We start from the raw sequence: 22,606 nt of genomic DNA, 5'->3' as shown, positions 1-22,606 counted from the left end.
GAAAGGAGGATGGCTGCTAATATGAAAGTATTTAAGTTATGTATGCATAGACAATACACACACAACAAAAACCGTGGGTATTCAGTGAAAGGTAAGTATGTGTATATGGGATTTCAAGATATGTTCTTAAAATTACTAGTCAAAAGGCATGTGCCTTTTAAAATTTGAGCAATTGACCTCACCTCCAAAGAGGTGGTAACAATTTTTACTTTCACCAAAGATATATGAGAATACCTATTCTCTATGGCGTTACCAAGCTTCTTGATTTATGAGTTAGGTTGAACATCTGTACATATGAAACATTCTGGAAATGTCTATATGTTCTTTGTATATTTTTCTGTCAGGTTCTTGTGTGTTTGTTTTTTAAGGAAATTGGAACTTTTCTGGTCATAGGTATTGTAAATATTTTTTCCCAAATTACAGTTCATGCATTTTTGTTAGGGAGAAATTTTAAGATAGCCAAGCTTCTCTATATTTTATGGCTTCTAAGAAGCCATAAAGCTTAGCTTAGAAAGGTATTTCTCACTTTATCTTTTTTGCTGTTCACTTAAATTCTGTATCAGTCTAGATTGTGTATTACACAGTCAAGTAGGCTCCCAGCCTCCCTGGAGATGGTCATCCAGTTGCTATATAAAATAAATATATATATAATATATATAATAAATATATATAATAAATATATAATATATATATAATAAATATATAATATATATAATAAATATATATATAATATATATAATAAATATAATATATGTAATAAATATATATATAAAATAAATCAGTTTTAGACTTTTAAATCACAGTTGTTTTACAATATGTTTTACTACCTGGTAGAACTGTCCTTTGCTGCCATTACTGTTTTTCTAGAATTTTCCTGGATGTTAGTATGTTTCTTTCCCTGTGTGAACTTTAGCATCAGTTTATCCAATTAAAAACAATTTCTATTGGTAATTTTTAAGTATCAGGAAAAATTAATCAAATAAAAATCGGAATCATTTTGTTTTAGAATAGGATCTATCAACCCATGGTGTTAATTTTGAAATTTTTTTCTAACAATTATTATACTTCCCTTGTATTTATTATTGCTACCATTGTAACTGAAATAGGTGTTTTTTTGCACTATATTCCCTCCCTGGTGGTTTCAACATTAATTTTGTTCCCAACCACCTTACTAAAATCTTGCTTTGTTTATAAGTTATTCTGGTCGGTTTGCTTAGATTTTTCAGGTGTGCAATCATATCATCTGCAAATAGTGATAATTTTTCTCTTCATTTTCAATTTTTATACCTCATTTTTCTAATTACATCTGTTAGTACCTAAAATCAATGTTAAGATAATAGCCATTTAAAAATTTTAGTAATGTAAATACTTGTAGTGATTCTCAGCATTAAGATTAGTGATAGTTTTAGGTTTGAGTTTGTATTATAACATGTGATTTTTTAGCATGGTTTCCTTACAACACAGAGCCTATGTGTTAATGCTTGCCTGGAGGTAACAGTGCCAGAGCTGGTCACCTGGCCACATGGGACATCTCTGGATAGACTGCCCTTACTCTTGCAGTTGCTGAAAGCCAGAACCCCTTCCTGTGGCACAGCATCCAGGAAATGCTACCTTTTATAATCCAGATGAAATTTGTTTCTCCTTTACTCTGAAAGCATCTTAAAACAAGAAGTCAACAAAATGTATTTTACGAGCAGTTTCTCTCATGGAACAAGAAGCAAGACCAGGTAGCATTGTGCAGTCTACAGGGTAAGAGTTGTAAATGGTTGCTTAGATACTTTATATGCAAGTGTGGGGCCTGCAGAAAGAGGCAGTATCAGCCAAAGATAAGAACTCAGAGAACCAGAACTCCTCTGCCAAGGACAGGAGAACCATGAACAAATAGCAGAACTCCCAGAGCCACAAGGTCTGCAAAGGCAAATCATGGTAAAACTCTGAAGAATGAATGAGGTCACTTTTCATTTTGCTTAGAATGAAACTAACTTCTTTTCTATGACATGCATTTTGCCGCTGAGGACCCAGAGGCTGGGACAGGTGAATTCAGCTAGGAGGTGGCAGAGCCTAGATACAAAGTCTCATCACTGCCTCTCCAGATCTCTTCTGTATCTTCATAGTTGTCCCTCAAAGCCTGTTTTACTTTCCTGGGGGTAGTGAGGTCTGAAGTAACCATTCCTATCCATCCTTTCCTACAGGAAAACCTAGGCTATATAAGTATTTGTCACCTCTGGTTAGTTCATCTGTGGATTCAGAACACTTCCCCACTAATAAGCCTTGGCTGATTACTTGCTTCCTGATAGAAAGGAAAAAGTCCATTACACCACCTATTAGATACTTGGTATTTGCTTGAGTTGGTACTAGAAAGAAAAATTTCTATGCAGTGCAAGTGGCCCCCAAATACTATTTTAAGTGCATTGTGGTATGAGGTTTGTTTTTTAACTAGTAACACAAATGGCCCGAATTTGTTTTGTTGCATAGTAACAGCATATGGAACAATTCCACTCCCAGGTGTGCCATTGTCTACATTTCACATCAAGAGTGAAGTCAATCATTAGAGCTTATACTCCATACCATCTGGAAGCTGACTTTCAGAAATTATTTTTTAGGTCTCCCTTGCCAGAATGAAATGAACAGAATTCAGAAGCTGAGTAAGGGGAAAAGCCTGTTGGGTAAGTACAATTTCTTGCCACTCATTTAAACAACTAATTAAGCCAGCCATGTCCCTTGTAATGATCAGCATGGCAATGGTTATTCAATTAGGGCTAGTGTTTCATGAAAGAAATGCCTTGTTTTAACCCCAGGCAGAGCTCTTCCAGGCAGCTGGACATAAACAGGACTGGCTGGTTGAAAACTGCTGTGTGTTCCTTCAGCAGGAAGAGAGGTCAGCCAGGGCCGAAGTCCAGCACCTTCCCCACTGCTAACTCCTCCCTGATCTATCTTAGGCTAAAACAAATCTTGGCTTTTTCTAAGTAAGATCATTGAATGGTGCTCTCAAGTGCTCAAACTATAAGGTCTAAAAATTATAGCATTTCCTCCATTCCCCAGATAGGATTGTCTGTTGAAGGAGGCAGATGAGCTGTACTCTCTTCAGAATTTATCAGACAGGGTTGAACGACATGTATGTGCTTAAGCCTGTTTCTACCTTCACCTAATCCCTCCAGGAAAGTATGCAGGCTGTTTGGACACCACGGAAGCAAGTGGGTTGAGTGAATGTGTGTTCCCCTAACACGCACAACTTGCAGGCCTCTCAAAGTGTCCCCTTTAGCTCCAAGCCTGCCTTTCTCCAGCACGTGGAGGAAGTCCTGGCATTTGTCATAGTGTCATAGAAACACTGGCTATTCTCACTGGTTTGCTGAAGAAAGGAGGAGCCTGCTTTGCTTTCCTTGCTTTTAAAAAAAGAGGTGTCAGCTGCAACACAGTAATACAGAATTATTCCTGTGAAGCATTCAGAGGCAGATGCATTCCCCAAGCAGCCTGCCATTTCAGAAGTTTCTCTATTCATTTGAAGGAAATGAATAGAGAAGGAAATGGGCAAGTTTTCTTGCAGATTGTCAAATGTAGGCAGTCTATGAATTCCGGTGATTTTCTTCTCTTAGGATTTTTTGAGTTATTTCAAAATGCATGTAGACTTCCCCAAAGTTGTCAGGATTTTGAACTCTTTAGGCCTACATTCTTCTGCTGAGTAAAAGGACATAAATATATATTTCTGGTCTGAAGGAAAAGTGGCTGGATCCCTCCTCCATAGGTTTTTCTAGTGCAAAGACTTGTGTTTATTGATCTCATTTCTCCATATTGGATATTATTTTGAGTGACGTACCTATGATCCGCAGGTAGTTGTAGAATTAGTACATTGCTGTTTATTAAAACATACATTGCCTCATTGGTAAGGGTCACCTGTGATAAGATGTCTCATTTACCCCAGTGCACATGAATGAAATGCCTACCTTTCTGTTAAAATAAACCCCATTTTGTTTTAAAGCTTGCTTTATCACATTTCCCACATATGGAGATTACTCCAGCTGACTCAGAAAAAATGCCATTTGCTTACAAATTCTTTATGTAGTCAGGGGTATACAGAGTCAAATAAATAAAACAATCAACAAATTATTATCAGCTATAATTATTGCATTGTAGATTTAGAGCAGCACCTGCTTCTTACCAACCCAGGGCCTCAGCCCCCCTTTTTTTTTTTGGTCCAAGGAGGAGCCAGCTCTCTACATGTTCACTTTCTCTGCAGTCCTTGATTGCGAATCTGTTCACAAATCTCTTTTTGGGCTACTGACAGCATCTACATTTTCTTTTCTATCTACTGCTCTTTGAAAACTGATAGCATGCAATGGCGTACACTCCTTAATGAGAGGGTGGATACCACTAAGCCTCTAACTGTGGCATCAGCAGCCTTTCCTAAGTGACAGATATGGTGTTCCATGGTCTCATTTAATCTCTGAGAATATGATCATCTTGGTATAGCCTGGTGAGTAGCATGTTCTAGACTAGACCCTAGAGTCATCTGGGTCTGGGTTGAAGTCTTGGTTCAAAATAGGAGAAATATGTCCCTCCCATGCCACACTTTTATTCTGGGATTGTTCCACTAACTAAAAGGCAAATTTGAAAATGTAAGCACGCTCACAAAATCAGAAATTAAATTAGGGCATAGAAAGCTACAGTGGAAGGCAGGAACCTCTGTTTTCAGGAGGCTGATGTAGATGGTGTTACCACCCAGGTTACACAAAGAGGAAGAATTGTTACACAAAGAGGAAGAATTCTTCCATAGAAGATGCACACTATCAAGAAACACACCTACCCTGTAAGGAAAACCAAAACTAAAAACTATTATAAATAAAGATTACCCACAGTACAATGAGAATCAGTATCTTCAAAGTGCTGAGGGGAAATAACTATGAACCTACAATTTTAAATTTATCCCAGTGATCATTCAAGTGTGATGACAGAGGTACTCTGAAACCATCTAAGATTCAGTCAGCTTACTAACCCCAGACTCACTTAAATATCACTAAAGGATTTATTCTACCAAACAAATGATCCCAGAAAGAACTATTCAGATGCAATAATGAAAAAGAAATGACAATTCTGCTAACTAAGACCAATAAAAATAGTTATATGGCAACCTGGAATTAAAATTCCAGACAATTGGGGGAAGTGAGAAAAAGGTGGTAAGAATGTGTTAAGCTTCTAGTTTGTTCATGGAAAAAAAAAATCTGTATAGATTAACTGTAGATTTTACTAGGAAAAACTATGTTCCCCTGTGGAAAATATGAGTAACCACAAGAATATTAGAATATATGTTTTAAACCTATGGAAAAAAGACAAGGTATAAAGAAAACTTAGTAAGTAGGAAACAGATATGGTGGCAGAAATAAGAGTAAGCATTTCTGTAATCACAATACCTGTAATCACAATAAATGTGAACAGGTCAAACACATTTATTATTATTGATTAGTATTTTAAAGGAGAGTTATACAAAAATAATTCCACAGAAAGTTGAAATTAAATGAGGGTAAATACTCTTTTTTAAACAACATTAATATCTGACAAAGCAAATCTGTTTTTTATAATGCAATCATCTTGCTGAAATATCCCTTTTACCATATTATGCCATCAGTTGCTGTATAGACATGCCTTGCTTAATGACAGGGATAGGTTCTGAGAAATGTGTCATTAGGTGACTTTGTCATTGTATAAACATCATAGAGTATACTCACACAGACCTAGATGGCATAGCCTATTGCTCCTAGGTATAAACCTGTACACCATTTTATCGTACTGAATACTACAGGCAATTGTAACACAATGGGAATTATTTTTATATCTAAACATAGAAAAGGCATAGTGAAAATATGGTGTTATAATGTTATGGAACCATTGTCACATATACAGTCTATTGTTGACGAAAACATCATTATGTGGCACATGACTATACTCATAACTTAAAATGGACTAGAACTGTAAGGGCGAATTATAGCCACACTGGTCTTCAGAAACTTTGACATACCACTTACTGAAACCTACAGTTCAAGTAGACTAAGATTTGTTAGCATTCATGCTTATATATGTATTCCTGAATCTAGGCATTGAATGTAGTCTTTCAAACATCTGCCACAGACTGTACCACAAAAGAAAACAAATTTCAAATAAATGATCACAGATCAAACTTACTGGCCACAACACAATACCAATAGAAGTAAAATATGAGATTACTAAACCCCCATACATTTGGTTTCATGAATAAAAATTGATCAAAGATGAAGAAAGTAAAATCTACAAAATATCTAGAAATGAAAGAAAATGAAAGCATGGTGTACCAAATACATGGGCAGCAACTAAGTGAAACTTCATAGCATCAAATGCATTTATAAAAAAAGATCAAAATAAAATTAACTAGATGTAACTTAAACTATAGGAACAACACAAAGTGAATAAGATGAAAGCAGACAACAGTGAAGTAAAAATATTAAAATACCATATCAGAGAGAGTTTTCTGAACAAATGAAATAGACAAACTTTTGACAATATGAAGAAGTAAAAAGGCTCAAATAGTGTCATGAATTTAAAAGTGGGATATAAGCTCAGTTATAGAAGAATACTGTAAACTTGTAGTTCTCAAACTTTAGTATATACCAGAATTAGCTGGAGGGTTAAATAAATGAACAGACCGCTGAGCCCCACTCTCTAAGTCTCAGGTGGGGCCCAAGAACTTGCATTTCTAAGGGTTTTCCATGTGGTGCCAGTGCTGCTTGTCCTGGAACCTCACTTTGAGAACCACTGCTATAAGTCAATTTATAACAATTATGAAAACCTAGTTGAAATGGATACTATCAGTTACCAAATTTTGATAACAGAAGACCCAGGTAAATCAAAACCAGGAAATTAATCAAAATGCTACTTTCATCCCTCAAAATGGGCACCAGGCTCAAGATATTTTTATGGGCAAATTCTTCAAAAGAGAGATTCTCATTTTATAAAAAATCTCTAGAGCATATCCGAATCATTTTATGAATTAGGAACTTCAAAAGAAACAATGCAGAAAACACCAAAACAAAATCATATGCCTCAATCACTGTATTAGTCCATTTTCACACTGCTATGAAGAAATAGACCTGAGACTGGGTAAAGAAAAAGAGGTTTAATAGACTCACAGTTCCACATGGCTGGGGAGGCCTCACAATCATGGCGGAAGGCAAGAGAGCGTGTGCAGAGGAACTGCCCTTTACAAAACTATCAGATCTTGTGAGACTTATTCACTATCATGAGAACAGCATGGGAAAAACTCACCCCCATGATTCAATTACCTCCTATTCAATTACCTCCCACAGGGTCCCTCCCACAACACGTGGGAATTATGAGAGCTACAATTCAAGATGAGATTTGGGTGGGGACACAGCCAAACCATATCAATCACTTAGTAACATACTTGTAAATTTGTGCCACTAGTAATCCATCTTGTTAAAAGTATATAAAGCATAAAAACCATATGATTTTCTCACATTAAAAATGTAATAACAGTAGTACCCATTCAAGATTTAAAGTGAAAAATTAGAACTAATCAAAGAAGGAATTTTGCTTAACATTGGGCAAATTAACTCCAGTTTATCACTTTTTTTTTTTTGCCTGCAAACAGGGAGATAGTAATAGCAACACCTTATGGTGATATTGGCATGGCTTGATGAAATAATGCAAGTAAAGCACTTAGCTATTATTAATTACCTCTTTCTTAGAGGCTAGAAGACAGTGACAAGGAATAGCTTGGAACCATATGATCCACAGACTGGTGTTGTTCATAGAACATTTGTTACTAGTCAGCAGCAAGTGCAGTAGTTAATGCGTATAGAGTTTTATAACAATTTCACAGAGTCACTTTATGTGGTTGGGCAAAGTATTGGTAATGCTGGACTTGATATTTACTAGCAGATGCCTTGGGAAGATTACTTAATTTTCCTAGACATCAGTTTCATATTAAAAGGTAATGATGGTATGTATCTCTTAGGGTTGTGGGAATAAGAGATTCTGCAAATGTATGTATATATACACATACATATGTAAGCACGATTTAGGTCAGTGCCCAAAATAGAAGTATTCAATACATGATAGCTATTATCATTCCCGTTTAAACACTGACGTCCTTAGAGCTCATTGCGTTTGGGCCTCTAAAGGTTAAGGGCCCTGTAATTTTGACTAATAGCCAACCATCCCCATCCTCTGCTGCTGACCCTGCAGCAGATATTCTGACATGTAAGCCCTCTTCCCTGTGTTGACAGGCATTAACCCCGAGTATCTCTGCATGTCTCTGATTAAAGTTGCACCTTTTGTTCCCCCAGGGGTCTTCATACCTCGGTGTAATGAGGAGGGCTATTACAAAGCCACACAGTGCCACGGCAGCACAGGGCAGTGCTGGTGTGTGGACAAATATGGGAATGAGTTGGCTGGCTCCAGGAAACAGGGTGCTGTGAGCTGTGGTGAGTAAGGCCTCCTGCATGAGCCCCACAATGACCTGGGTGGCCTGTGGGTCCTCACTGCATAAGGATCTCTGCAGAAGAATGTTGAGAGGTAACTCCAGTATACATTAAGTTTATAATAGAGGCATAGTAACCCTGAAATCACATGAGCTCCCATGTAGCTAGCTTGGCAAGTGGCAGGAACTCACTATGACCAGAGAAGAGAGACAGAACTGCTGCAGACAAAGAGTGACTTAGGCTGCCTTCACTTCTCATTTAGGGTTGTAAACCTCCTGGGAAGGTAGGAGCATTTCAAGAATTCTAGGGCTCTTACGAGAACAAAGTTTGTAATGTATGCCCTGAAGACTCACCTCAGTGGGGCAGGGATGTTTCTGTTTTCAGAAAGTAAACTGCTTGGTTTTACCCTACAATTCAGGCAAAGGAACCCCTGACATGGGTCATGAGGTATAAGTGGAAACTAACCTCAATGCTTTTTTTAATCTTTCAGAAGAGGAGCAGGAAACCTCAGGGGATTTTGGCAGTGGTGGGTCCGTGGTCCTGCTGGATGACCTAGAATATGAACGGGAGCTGGGACCAAAGGACAAAGAGGGGAAGCTGAGGGTGCACACCCGAGCCGTGACAGAGGATGATGAGGACGAGGATGATGACAAAGAGGATGAGGTCGGGTACATATGGTAGTGCCCACAAGAAAGGGGACACAAGTTTTGCACAAAATTGCAAGTCACTTCCTATTCCTGCATTTGTATCTAAGACTCCAAGGCACCAAGGTCTCTTCTCCATTGTTGCTCTCTATACCCGACCTAAGGTTTGGAAGACAACTGCTTGTTCCCAGAGGATTCTGATTTTGCATATGTTTGTATGGGAGAAAGGGTGTTGTGTTTTTTTTTGTTGTTGTTTATTTTTTGGATAGGGAAGTGGTTGGCTTAATTAGAGCCTCCTTCCTTTCTGTGAGATTTTTCCAACAAGCATGTGATTTACGTGGAATTCTGACAGTGCAGGGAGCCCCCACCCTCTTAAATGTCAAAGACCCTTTTTGATTACCCACACTGGTGGTTATTACAGCATGGTTCCCAGCCTTACAGTGTCTAAGTGCTTCTCTTGTGTCCTGTAGATGTTGTGAAAAAGAAAAAAACAAAAAATACACCACACTGTACCTTTTCCCCCTGCCCCCATTACTGCCGGTGATTATTATTAAAAATTAGTTTTTTTCACATCATTATATCTGGCGTCCTATAAACAACAGCCTTAATTCAGTCAAGACTCCCTTTGGGGAATTCATTTTATTAAAAATTGGTGTCTGGATACTTCCCTGTACATGCATAAATATGCATGCATGTACAGAAAGACTGTATGTGTGTGCCTTGCACACACACCCATACCTCTCAGAAAAAGTGTTTGGGTATCTTAAAAACTCACTTGAAAAACAATGATAAATTTCTCAGCTTGTCCAGACCTGGAACAAAATTTCTGGAATAAGAAATTTGTATTAAAGTCCTTTTTTGCACTAACAGTTGGCTCTTGTAGCCTGCAGGCTGAGGAAGTCTCTTCTCTGTGCATCAGCAGAGTTACTGAAAGCCTCTGATTGAGAAAAAAACCTCCGTCTGCCTAAATCACTTTTCTCGCAGAAGCCATGCGACTCCCACACGACACGGGCAGCTTCACAAGCCATCTCTTTCATTTCTGCTTGAAGCCCCCTTGGCTGCAGCAATCCTGTCTGCCATAGGTTTCTTCCTTCCTTACCTACTCAAGGGCTTTTTCTAAGGCATGCACACATATCTCCTGTTCTCTGAGAAGAGAGTACCATGGTGTTCCTTAAAAGAAGAAAATTTCTAATTCTGAACTCAATGTTTTGCTTTTACTCCCTTTCTACTGACAAATCATGATAAGGGCACAAAAGCTGTACAGATTTTTTTTTTAACCACTCAATCCCAAATGGAGGCCTACAAAGAACATCATAATAACACATGGAAGCAAACCCTGGGTTTTTAAGAGCAAATTCTGTCCCCCTCTCACTCCCCCAAGTGACAAGATACTAATGAAGAAAGTTCTTCACCATAGTGTTTGTTTTAACTAAACTCATTGGAGTCTAGTTCCAAATTTGGTAGGGTCATCATCTCTACATTCCTTAGGATTTCTCTCCCTATCAAGCTGGCCCAGATACAAGTACCAAACAGTAGTCTCTGAAGTTCCCCCATTTCCTTCAGTACCAGTCTATAAGCTCCTGTCCGCCGCTGGTTTTCATCTACCAGGGTGTCCTAATCAGAATCAGCCACCCAAACAAGCCTCTCTGGCCCACATATCTATCTCTTGCCTTCCCCATGAACTTCAGCCTGTCCACACAAAAGCCACATAAACTCAAGCAAGAAATATGTTCAGCCAAAACATGATCATAGTGGCAGCTGACCAATCCCCCATCCCAAATTGACCATTTAGATGTACCAACTCACCTTAAATTAGCATGTTCCAATCCAGTCAGCATTGGCTGAATACAGTGGCATCATACCTATAGTTGGTCTTAGATAAGAAATGAACTACTTGATATAGCAAAGTCCTTTGGCTTCGTAAATAACCCTGAGGTTTTGTACTTACTTTCCCCATAGGAAGACAGACCATAGGCAAACTCTGTTTTGGGATCTCAACTCCATCACCTTTGTTTCAATATTTTTTTTCTCTCTTGAAGAAAACTGAGATAATTTAGAAAACAGGTGCTTAATTGCAATAAAATTACTATGAAGTATATTAAAAATCACGACATTGTAAAATCTCACTTTAGATCATCAAAGAAAACCATTGTTACTATCTCCTTTGAGCTTAGGAAAATGTACAAGAGAACAAATTAAAATTGAAAAATTGATTTCACTTAGAAAAACTTCTAGGAACAGGGTGAACCACTGATTTTAATTTGCCTAATTATCTTATGACAAGTATCAAATTAAGATGACACTTAAAGATCCTTAGCATTAACTTAATGATGGAGAAGAGTGCTCAATAGACAGTTCCCAGTAAGGTAATGAGATGCCATTTTCAGAGACATTCTAAGAAGATATTTTGATTCATTAAAATATTAAATAAAAAGCCCTCCTCAGATTGGAATCCCCAAATCGATGGAGCCACATTAATAATACTTTTCATGCCTCACTTTGACATGACAGCATTCGATTTTTTTTTAAAGATCTTTAATACTTTCCATGAGTACTAAAGATTATAATGAGTTACCTTATCCTTAGAAGTAGAATGTTTGCTTTCTTCTTCTTGGAAATAGTCCTCCAAAAAGTCCACTTGTACCAGTGACAAGAAGTCACTTGTATAGTGACCAAGTACACATAAAATACTGATTATAAAAATATTGTAATAAACCACTTCCTCATTTGATACAGGTATTAAGCTGAATCCTCACTAATTCACTTTTGAAAAGTTCTTAATGAACAGTTTTATTCTTATTCCATGAACAGCTCTTTTAGTACAATTTCCTTGGTATCCAACTTAAATCCCAGAATTTTGTTCCACCATGGTTAGTTATTTGCCATATAAATGTATTCTTGTTTCTACCAATATTCTAGGCATGAGAATACCTTAATACTGAGTTGGAGATTTTGTATCTGTTTCTCCTCCGTTACGCCCATTTTCTTACCCACAGCAGCAAATGACAACGTGTCTGTCCAGGTCTGTCCCCCTGGTCATCCCAGGATGCCACTCACATTTTTTTCTTCTTGTTACCTTGACCACGCTGTACAGTAACATCCAAGAGCCCGTTCTATAGTGGGTGGTTTTGGTCTTTTTATAACTTTTTCTCAAAGTCACTGATGTTTGTTCCTGTTAAATGTATAGCATTGTAATGAGAGCCCATCAAATCCTGAGTGTCAGTTTGTTGTCCCTATTGTAGATGAAATAGTGATGTAGCAAAAACCTAGTAAATTCTGAATGCTTTTCCACGTAGACTTATCTGGAATGTGAACACAACTCTTTGGTTAATAGTAAATGCTTAACTGTAGTCCTGAGTAGGTGCATTTCTGTCTGTCTCAATAAATTTTACTTTGTCTGCAATATCTGAGCGTTTGTATTTCATTGGGTGGAATGTACATTCAGCAGGCCATGTCCCGCACACAATCACTACAGAATAGTATGAGCAGACAAAGGGGATAGCCAATAAGGCTCTGTCAGGACTTCTGATTGTGGTGGGGAGGTCTGCCTGCCGGTGGTCTGGCCTGGCACCTGCAGCACCCCTGGAACATGCATGCCCTGTGCCTGCTCAGTCTAGAACAGGGGTCCCCAAACCCTGGGCCACAGACCAATACCGGTCTGTGGCCTCTTAGGAACCTGGCTGCATAGCAGGAGGTGAGCAGTGGGTGAGTGAGTGAAGCTTCATCTGTATTTACAGCCACTCTCCATCACTTGCATTACCGTCTGAGCTCTACCTCCTGTCAGATCAGCAGTGGCATTAGATTCTCATAGGAGTGAGAACCCTATTGTGAACTGCACATGCTAGATATATAGGTTGCATGCTCCTTATGAGAATCTAATGCCTGATGATGTGTCACTGTCTTCCATCACCCCCAGATGGGACTATCTAGTTGCAGGAAAACAAGCTCAGGGCTTCCACTGATTCTACAATATGGTGAGTTATATAATGATTTCATTATATATTACAATGTAATAACAATAGAAATGAAGTGCACAATAAGTGTAATGCACTTGAATCATCCTGAAACCATCTCCCTCACCCCTACGTCCATGGAAAAATTGTCTTCCACGAAACCCGTCCCTGGTGCCAAAAAGGTTGGGGACCGCTGCTCTAGAACCACTCACCTGAGCCCTTCTTTTGGCTGCCTTTGCCTCGCTCAGGCTCCAACTTTACACCTTACCTATCAGATTTCACTCTTGTCATCCTGTTTACAACCTTAAGGTTTTTAAACTCTGCTTATCCCTTCCCTCCCCTCCCCAGCCAGTTATTCTCCAATTCTCTGAAAACACAAAACAAAACAAAAAAACACAACTCACCTCTCTTCCCTTTATGGGGACCCTAGGGTCCCCTATCTTTGTGAATACACTAGCTACTTGTCAAACATCAGAAAGCACCCAAATTGGAACAGGAATTATTTCCGTTTCCCCTCTATCCACTTTTGGGCCAGTGTGTCTACGACTTAATTATACCCTGAGTGAGTAATTTCGCCATGAGCTGAGGTAGAAACTATCTTATGAATAATTCCATTCCTTTACCCTCTGGACTAAATTTTACAGACAATTTACAGATTGACAGTTCAAGAAAAGGTGCTTAATAAATCCACAAAATAAGTAATGTCAGGAGAACAAGGACCAATGTAAAGTCTCCAAGGTAGTTAAAGGGTACATTAAAGAGTTGTTGGTGTTTGCGAACATACTTCCAATTCTTCTCAAATCAGCAGGTAAAACCCCACGTTTCTCCTAAAGTTGCACCTTCATGGATGCCATGTTAGTATGTTAAAGGCCAAGACTAATGGAAGAACTGGAAGCCAATTCTCCAGCTTTAGTTATAGAGCTGGCATAAAGGTCAGAGTACTTTCTCAAAGTTCTTAGTGGTAAGATTTGCTTTGATATATTGACTTAAAGAAATATTTAAAAAACATTCATTCAACAAACCTTTATAGGTTAATTGGTAGATTTATAGATTTCACTCTGTTGGATGGATGGATGGCACCATGGGCAGGAAACATATTCAGTTCTAGGAATATGAAAGTGAGTAAGATCTGGTACCTGCTTGAAAAAGTTATTACCACCTTGAACAAGACAAACGTAAATAATTCTTTTTTTTTTAGATGGAGTCTTGCTCTGTCGCTACGCCGGAGTGCAGTGGCATAATCCTGGCTCACTGCAACCTTTGCCTCCTGGGTTCAAGCAATTCTCCTGTGTGCGCCACTACACCTAGCTAATTTTTGTACTTTTAATAGAGACAGGGTTTCACCATGTTGGCCAGGATGGTCTTGATCTCCTGACCTTGTGATCCGCCTGCCTCGGCCTCCCAAAGTGCTGGGATTACAGGTGTGAGCCACCACACCTGGCCAATAACTCTTTTTAAAAAATAGGTTGAGGCTGGATGTGGTGGCTCACACCTGTAACCCCAGCACTTTGGGAGGCTGGGGAGGGCAGATCTCTTAAGCTCAGGAGTTTGAGACCAGCCTGGGCAACATGGTGAAACCCCATCTCCACTAAAAACATGAAAATTAGCTGGGTGTGGTGGAGGGCGCCTGTAATCCCAGCTACTTGGGAGGCCAAGGCAGAAAAATTGCTTGAACCCAGGGGGCATAGGTTGCAGTGGGCCAGGATCATGCCACTGAACTCCAGCCTGGGCAACAGAGTGAAACTCTGTCTCAAAACAAACAAAAAACAAAAAGAAAACAAAACTAGCTGAGCACAGTGGCACGTGCCTGTAGTCCCAGCTACCTCAGAAGCTGGGGTGGAAGGATCACTTGAGCCTGGGAGGTCAAGGCTGCACTGAGCCATGATCGCACCACTGCACTCCAGCCTGGGTGACAGAGTGAGATCCTGTCTAAAAAAAAAAACGGGTTGACATTGTCATAATCATAACGAGTTGATGTCAAGGGCAGTAGCTACTCAACCCTTGTTAAAGCTTGCCTTACTTGGTTCTTTTTATCCATCATTCCCTGGCTTTCCTCCTGCCTCTCTGGACATTCCTTTTAGGTTTCCTGTATATTCTTTTGTTCAACGAGTTCTGTTAGTATGGGTGTACCTCAGATCTGCATCCCTGTCCCACTTCTAACTTTACATGTTTTCTCTGGACAGTCTTATCTATGTCTACGGTTTTAAACATCTCCATTTTGAGATGCCCCCAATCTGTATGTCAAGTGTAGGTTTTGATTTCTGCTCCATTCTGAAACAATCCCTGCCATTTAGATAATTCTACTTGAATTTTTCACTGACACCTCAAGTGCAAATTTTAAAAAATCTAAATGACAAAATGAAATATATAAGAAATATACTTATGACAGTAGGAGTCAGCAAGGCTTTTCTTAAGTCTTAGCACACATGAGCCAAATGGAGAAGATGAAAAAATTTGCCTCCATCAAAATTAATAACATAAACAAGAGACTAAAAAATATATAGGTGACATAAAAGAGATAGAGGATAAGGGTCTAATATATGTGTGCGTATGTATGTATGTATGTATATGTACACATATATATATACACACTCAAAGAGCTAAAGGAGCCAGGCACGAAGGCACATGCCTATACTCTCAGCTACTTGGGAGGCTGAGGTGGGAGGACTGCTTGAGCTCAGGAGTTTGAAACTGCAGTGAGCCCTGATCACCACTGCTCTCCAGCCTGGGTGAAAATGAGACTTTTTCTCAAAAAAAAAAAAAAAAAAAAGCTAGAGGAAAACATGGACCAAAAACTCAAGGAAATAAGAAAAATGATATATGAATAAAATAAAAATATGAACAAAGAGATGTAAATTACAAAAAGGAAGTAGGCCAGGTGCGGTGGCTCACGCCTGTAATCCCAGCACTTTGGGAGGCCAAGGTGGGTGGATTACCTGAGGTCAGGAGTTCGAGACCAGCCTGGCCAACATGGTGAAGCCCCAACTCTACTAAAAATATAAAATTAGCCGAGTGTGGTGGTGCACTCTTGTAATCCCAGCTACTCAGGAGGCTGAGGCAGGAGAATTGCTTGAATCTGGGAGGCAGAGGTTGCAGTGAGCCAAGATTGAACCACTGCACTCCAGCCTGGGTGACAAGTGCAAGATTCCATCTCAAAAAAAAAAAAAAAAGAGGAAGTATTAGACATTCTGGAGCTGAAAAATACAATAACAGAATTTATGAATTCACAAAAAGAGTTTAACAGTATATTTGAGCAGGTAGAGTAAAGAATCAGAAAACTTGTAGATAGGACATTAGAAATTAACAGGTCTAAGAAACAGAAAGAAAAAAGAAAAGCAAGTAGAACTTAAGGAACTTCTGGGACACCATAAGATGGACCAAAATGCACATTAAAAGAAGATTCCAGAAGAAGAAGAGATAAAGGTGTACAGGGATTACTTCTGAAAAATTAAAGCTGGAAATGTCTCGAGTTTGAGGAGAGACCTAACATTACAAATCCAAACAGCTCAGTGAAATTTAAGTGAGATAAACCCAAAGAGAGCCACACCAAAACATATTATAATTGAACTGTTGAAAGTCAAAGCCAAAGAGAGAATCTTGAAAGCAGCAAGGGAGAAGTGACTCATCAAATACGAAGAATCCTCAATAAATTATAGGCTGATTTCTCAGTAGAAACCTTGGAGACCAGAAAGGAATGAAATGATATTTGAAGTGCTGGAAGAAAAAAAAAAATCTGTCTGCCAAGAATACTCTACCCAGTACAAATGTACTTCAAAAATGAGGGAGAAATTAATACATTCCTAGGTAAACAAAAGCTAATGGATTTCTGTACCACTAGACCTGCCCCATAAAAAAATGCTAAATGGAGTCGTTCGAGTTGAAATGAAAGGATGCTGAACTCAGAGCCATACAAAGATATAAGTTCCTTAAAGGTAAAGGTAAATACATAATCAAATATAAAAACCAATATTATTGTAATTTTGGTTCATAACAGTTTTCAGCTTCTGTGAGATTTAAAAGACAAATAAATAAAAAATAATTATAAATGTAGGTTAATGTGTACACAATATATAAATATGTAATTTGTAACAATAACAAACTTGAAGGGGGTGGAGCTGTAAAGGAGTAGAGTTTTTGTATGCAATTGAAGTTATTACCAATTTAAAATAGATTGTTATAACTTTAAGAAGTAATTTTCATAGTAACCACAAATAAAATATCTATAGAATATACACAAATGGAAATGAGAAGAGAATCAAGACACGTGACTACAAAAAAAATCAACTAAATCTGGCCAGGCATGGTGGCTCACACCTGTAATCCCAGCACTTTGGGAAGCTGAGATGGGTGGATCCCCTGAGGTCAGGAGTTCGAGACCAGCCTGGCCAACATGGTAAAACCAGTCTCTACTAAAATTACAAAAATTAGCTGGGCATGGTGGTGTATGCCTGTAATCCCAGCTACTCAGGAGGCTGAGGCAGGAGAATCACTTGAACCCAGGGGGCGGATATTGCAGTGAACTGGGATCTTGCCACTGGACTCCAGCCTGGGCAATAGCAAGACTCTGACCAAAACACACACACACACACACACACACACACACACACACACACCCAAAGGAAGGCAGTAATGGAGGAAATGAGGAGGGAAAAAACTGTAAGGCACACAGAAATAACAAGATGGCAAGAGTAAATTTTTTCCTATTAATAATTAGTTTAAATAGACTAAACTTTTTAGTCAAAAGGTATAGATTGGTAGAATGGATAAACAAAATATGATCTAACTCTATGCCCTCAACAAGAAGCTCTGCTTTATATCTAAGGACACAAATGGTTGAAGATGAAAGAATGGAAAAAGATATTCCATGTAAATATTATTATTAACCAAAAGAGAACAGCGATGGATATACTATTATACAAAATGAAGTTTACATTAAAAATGATTACAAGAGACCAGGAAGGACATTGTATAATGTTAAAAGGGTCAATTCACCAAGAAGACATAACAATTATAGACATACATGCACCCAAAATCATAGCTCCAAAACACACAAAACAAACAGACTTAAATGGAGAAATAGACAGCTCTACAATAATAGTTGGAGACTTCAACCCCACTTCCAGACAGAAGATCAATGAGGAAATGGAGGACTTGAACAACACTATAAACCAATTGGACCTAATAGACATATACAGAACACTTCTCCCAACAATAGTAGAAGATACATTTTTCTCAAGTGTTTATGAAACATTTTCTAAGATAGACCACATGTTATGTCATGAAACAAGTCTTATTAAGATGTTAAATTGTATATATTTAAAGAGACAGAAACCACACAAAGTATTTTTTTCTAAAGACAGTTGAATGAAATTAGAAATCAATAACAAAAGGGAAACTAGAAAATGTACAAATGTGTGAACCTATAGCCATACCACCCTGAACACACCCAATCTCATCTGATCTCCAAAGCTGAACAGGGTTGAGCCTAGTTAGTACTTGGATGAGGAAACTTACAAGTGTGGGAAAATTAAACAATACACTCCTAAACAACCGGTAGGTGAAAAAAGAAATCACAAAGGAAACTAGGGAATGTCTTGACATAAATAAAATGAAAATAAATAAACCAAAACTTGTGGGGTGCAGCAATACCAGTACTAGGAGAGAGAAACTTATAGCTCTGAATGTTTACATTGAAAAAGAAGAACAATCTCAAAATCAACAACCTAACTTTAAACCATAAGGAACTAGAAAAAGAAGGACAAAATAAAGCCAAAGCTAACATAAGGAAGAAAATTACATAGATTAATGTAGAGACAAATAAAATAGAGAATAGAGAAATAATACAGAAAAATAAGCAAAACCAAAAGTTTATTTTTTGAAAAAATGCACAAAATTGACAAAGCTTTAATTAATTGACTAAGAAAAAAGAGATGACTTACATTACTCAAAACAGAAAGTGGGAGGTATTGCTACTGATTATATATAAATAAGAAGGATTATAAGAGAATGCTATGAAAAGTTGATGCCAACAAGTTGGATAGTCTAGGTAAATAGACAAAATGAAAAAAATTTCTAGAAACACACAACCTACCAAGACTGAATCATGAAGAAACAGAAAATCAAAATAGACTCCTAACTAATAAGGAGATGCAATCAGTAGTCAAAAACTTTCCAAGAAACAAACTCTATAGACCAGAAAGCTTCACTAGTGAATTCAAACAAACAATTAAAGAAGAAATAACACCAGTCCTTCTCAAATTCTTCACAGAATACTTCCTACGTAATTTTATAAGGCCAATATTACCTTGAAACCAAAGCCAAAGATGCTACAAGAAAACTACAGACCAGTATCAATAATATTCTTGTAAAAATCTTCAATACTACCAAGCTAAATTCAGCAGTATATTAAAAAAATTATAAACCATGCCAAAGTGGAATGTATTCCCAGAATGTCAGGTTGTTCAACATACAAAGCTCAATAGTATAACATACCTGGAATTACAGTGAAGAATAAACAATAACACATGATTATCTCAACTGATTAGACAAATTCGACAACTTTTCGTGACAAAAATACTCTAGAAATAGAAGAAAACTATTTAATAAAGGCTATATGTGAAAAGCGTTTAGCTAACATCGTACTCAAAAGACTGAAAGCTTCTCTTTTATGATCATAAAAACAAGACAAGCATTCTGCTTTTACTACTCTTATTCAATATAGTATTTGAAGTTCTAGACAGAGCAATTAGGCAAGAAAAATAAAAGCATCCATGTTAGAAAGGAAAAAGTAAAATTAACTCTGTTTGCAGATGGCATAATCTCACATATATAAAAGCCTAAATATTTCACACACACAAAAACTTAGAATAAACGAATTCAGCAAATTTTCAGGATACAAAATTGACAGACAAAAATCAGCTGTATTTCTAAAGAACGATGAAACACCAAAAATGGAATTAAGAAAACAATTCCATTTACTATAGCAACAAAAAGAGCAAAATATTTAGGAAGAAACTTAATAAAGGCAGCAAAAGACTTTTACAGTGAAAACTATGAAGTATTGCTGAAAGTAATTAAAGACATAGATAAATGGAAAAACATCCAGTGTTCATAGAAGACTTCATAGTATTAAGATGTTTCTGAAAGTGATTTACAGTTTCAAAACAAATCCCTATAAATATTCCAATGATTTTTTATTATTTGCAGAAATAGAAAAACCCATCCCAAAATTCATATGGAATCTAAAGAGGCCCTGAATAGCCAAAACTATCTTGGAAAAGAAGAACAAAGTTGAAGACCTTACGCTTCCTGATTTCAAAACCTACTAGAAAACTATGGTAATCAAAAGGGTGGTAACGGCATAAAGACAGACATATAGATAAATGGAATAAAGAGCCAAGAAATGAACTCTCATATATATGGTCAGATGATTTTCTGTGAGGGTTCCAAGACCATGCAATGAGGAAAGAATAGTCTTTTAAACTAATTGTGCTGGAAAAACTGGATATCCTTTGCAAAATAATGAAATTGGACCCTTACCTTATACTATATACAAATTAACTCCAAAAAGGATCAAAGACCTAAATGTAAGAGCTAAAACTATAAAACTCTTAAGAGAAAAAAAAAAAAAAAACTTCAAGACATTGGATTTGGCAATGATTTCTATTTGACATCAAAAAGCACAGGCAACAGAAAAAAATTGATAAATTGAACTTAATGAAAATTAAACACTTTTGTGCAAAAGAAACTATGAACAGAATGAAAATGCAAATCATAGAAGAGGAAAAATACATGCAAATACTCTATCTAGTAAGGAATTAATATCAATAATATATTTTAAAAACTCTTATAACTCAACAAAAAAGCAACCTGATTTTTAAAATGGGCAAAAGACTTGCTTGAATAGACATTTTTCCAAAGAATATATATGAATGATCATTAAGCACACACAAAAAACCCTCAACATCACTAATCATTAGGGAAATACAAATCCAAACGACGATGGGATACCACTTTACACCATTTAGGATGGCTATTTCCAAATAAATAAATAACAAGGATGTGGAGAAACTGGAAATCTTGTGGATTGCTGGTAGGAATGTGAAACAGGACAGCCATTGCAGAAGACTGAACAGCAGTTCCTCAAAAAAGTAAATGTAAAATCTCCACATGATTGAGTAATTTCACTCCTACTTATTCATCCAGAGAAACTGGAAACAGACTTGAACAGATACTTGTGCACCAATATTCATAGCAATATTTTGTACACCAATATTCATAGCAATATTATGCACAGTAGCCAAGAAATAGTAACCCAAATGTTCATCAATGGGTGAATGGATAAAGAAAATGTGGTCAGTATATACAATGAAATATTTATCAGCCCTCAAAAGAAAATTCTGTTATAGGCTACAACATAGATGAAGCTTGAACACATTATGCTAAATGAAATCAGCCAACATCAAAGGACAAATACTGTATGATTCCACTTATATGAGGTAACTGGAGTAGTCAAATTCACAGAGATAGAAAGTAGAATAGTGGTTGCCAGGGGTTGGGGAAAACAGAAGATGGGGAGTTAGTATTTAATGGATACAGAGATTCCATCTGGAATAATAAGGGGAAAGATAGCAGTGATGGTTGCACAAAAATGTGAATGTACTTAATCCCACTGAACCATACATTTAAAATGATAAAAATAGAAAATTTTGTTAAATATATTTTACCACAGTAAAAAAAAAAAAAAATCCTGCTCTTATTCCTCAGTGTTCAACACATGGTAGATGAGCAATTACTGTCTGTTGAGTGAATAATGAACATAGCAAATAGCAACAGGAACAAGGAAAACTGACCAATTAGTTCTGCCTGGATATATTTTTAAAAAGAAACTTCATAGAAACAATGACATTTGATTAATACTTTTACACAGATTGAATTGTTCATCGTTCACACAAGTTGAATTTATAAATAGTTTTACTGAGGAATAATTTATTTACTATAAAGTCCACCCATTTGAGGTGTGACCTTTTTGAAATTTACTGGGTTGTTAACCACAGCACATCTAATGTTAGAATATTTCCATTACTCCAGAATGAAACCTCATGCCCAGCTATCCAGTCCTTTCCCTTTCCCATGCTGAGCCCCAGGTAACCGTCAAACTATTTTCTGTCTCTATGGATTTCCCCTTTTTGAACATTTCATAAAATAGAATCATACTACATGTGGGCTTCATGTAGATCCACGATGACAAATCTACAATGTCAAGGTTCTACTGTCCAAAAGTTCAAATATCACAAATTTGAATGGTAATCCTGGTGCCATATAATGATTTGCAAAGGTTTTCAGCAATGGGTCTTGAGACTCTAAACGACTGACAGCACATGCTCTCCAAATCAGAGGGTGGTTCTCTTTTCCTGACATTCCAGTTGTTTTTACTATTTTATTCCACTATTCTTAGTTTTACTATTCAATGTTTCTTTTTTTTGTTTTTGTTTGTTTGTTTGTTTGTTTTGAGACGGAGTCTTGCTCTGTTGCCCAGGCT

The 22,606-nt window shown here is 37.3% G+C and overlaps 1 protein-coding gene across 1 annotated transcript in view; it reads left to right on the top strand.

Moving 5' to 3' along the window:
- The window catches only part of SPOCK1 (SPARC (osteonectin), cwcv and kazal like domains proteoglycan 1), a 518,075-nt gene extending 505,560 nt beyond the window's left edge, over positions 1-12,515 (top strand). Inside the window, exons 9-11 of the mRNA XM_034960555.2 lie at positions 2,604-2,666; positions 8,334-8,471; positions 8,959-12,515. Of these exons, the coding sequence (XP_034816446.1) occupies positions 2,604-2,666; positions 8,334-8,471; positions 8,959-9,149 (392 nt within the window). The 3' untranslated portion in view covers positions 9,150-12,515. The remainder of the gene's footprint in view (positions 1-2,603; positions 2,667-8,333; positions 8,472-8,958) is intronic.
- The last annotated feature ends 10,091 nt before the right edge of the window (positions 12,516-22,606 follow it).

This window comes from Pan paniscus, chromosome 4 (genome assembly GCF_029289425.2).
Source record: "Pan paniscus chromosome 4, NHGRI_mPanPan1-v2.0_pri, whole genome shotgun sequence".
In the NCBI taxonomy this organism is placed as follows: Eukaryota; Metazoa; Chordata; class Mammalia; order Primates; family Hominidae; genus Pan; species Pan paniscus.
This window is presented reverse-complemented; position numbering and strand designations above follow the sequence as displayed.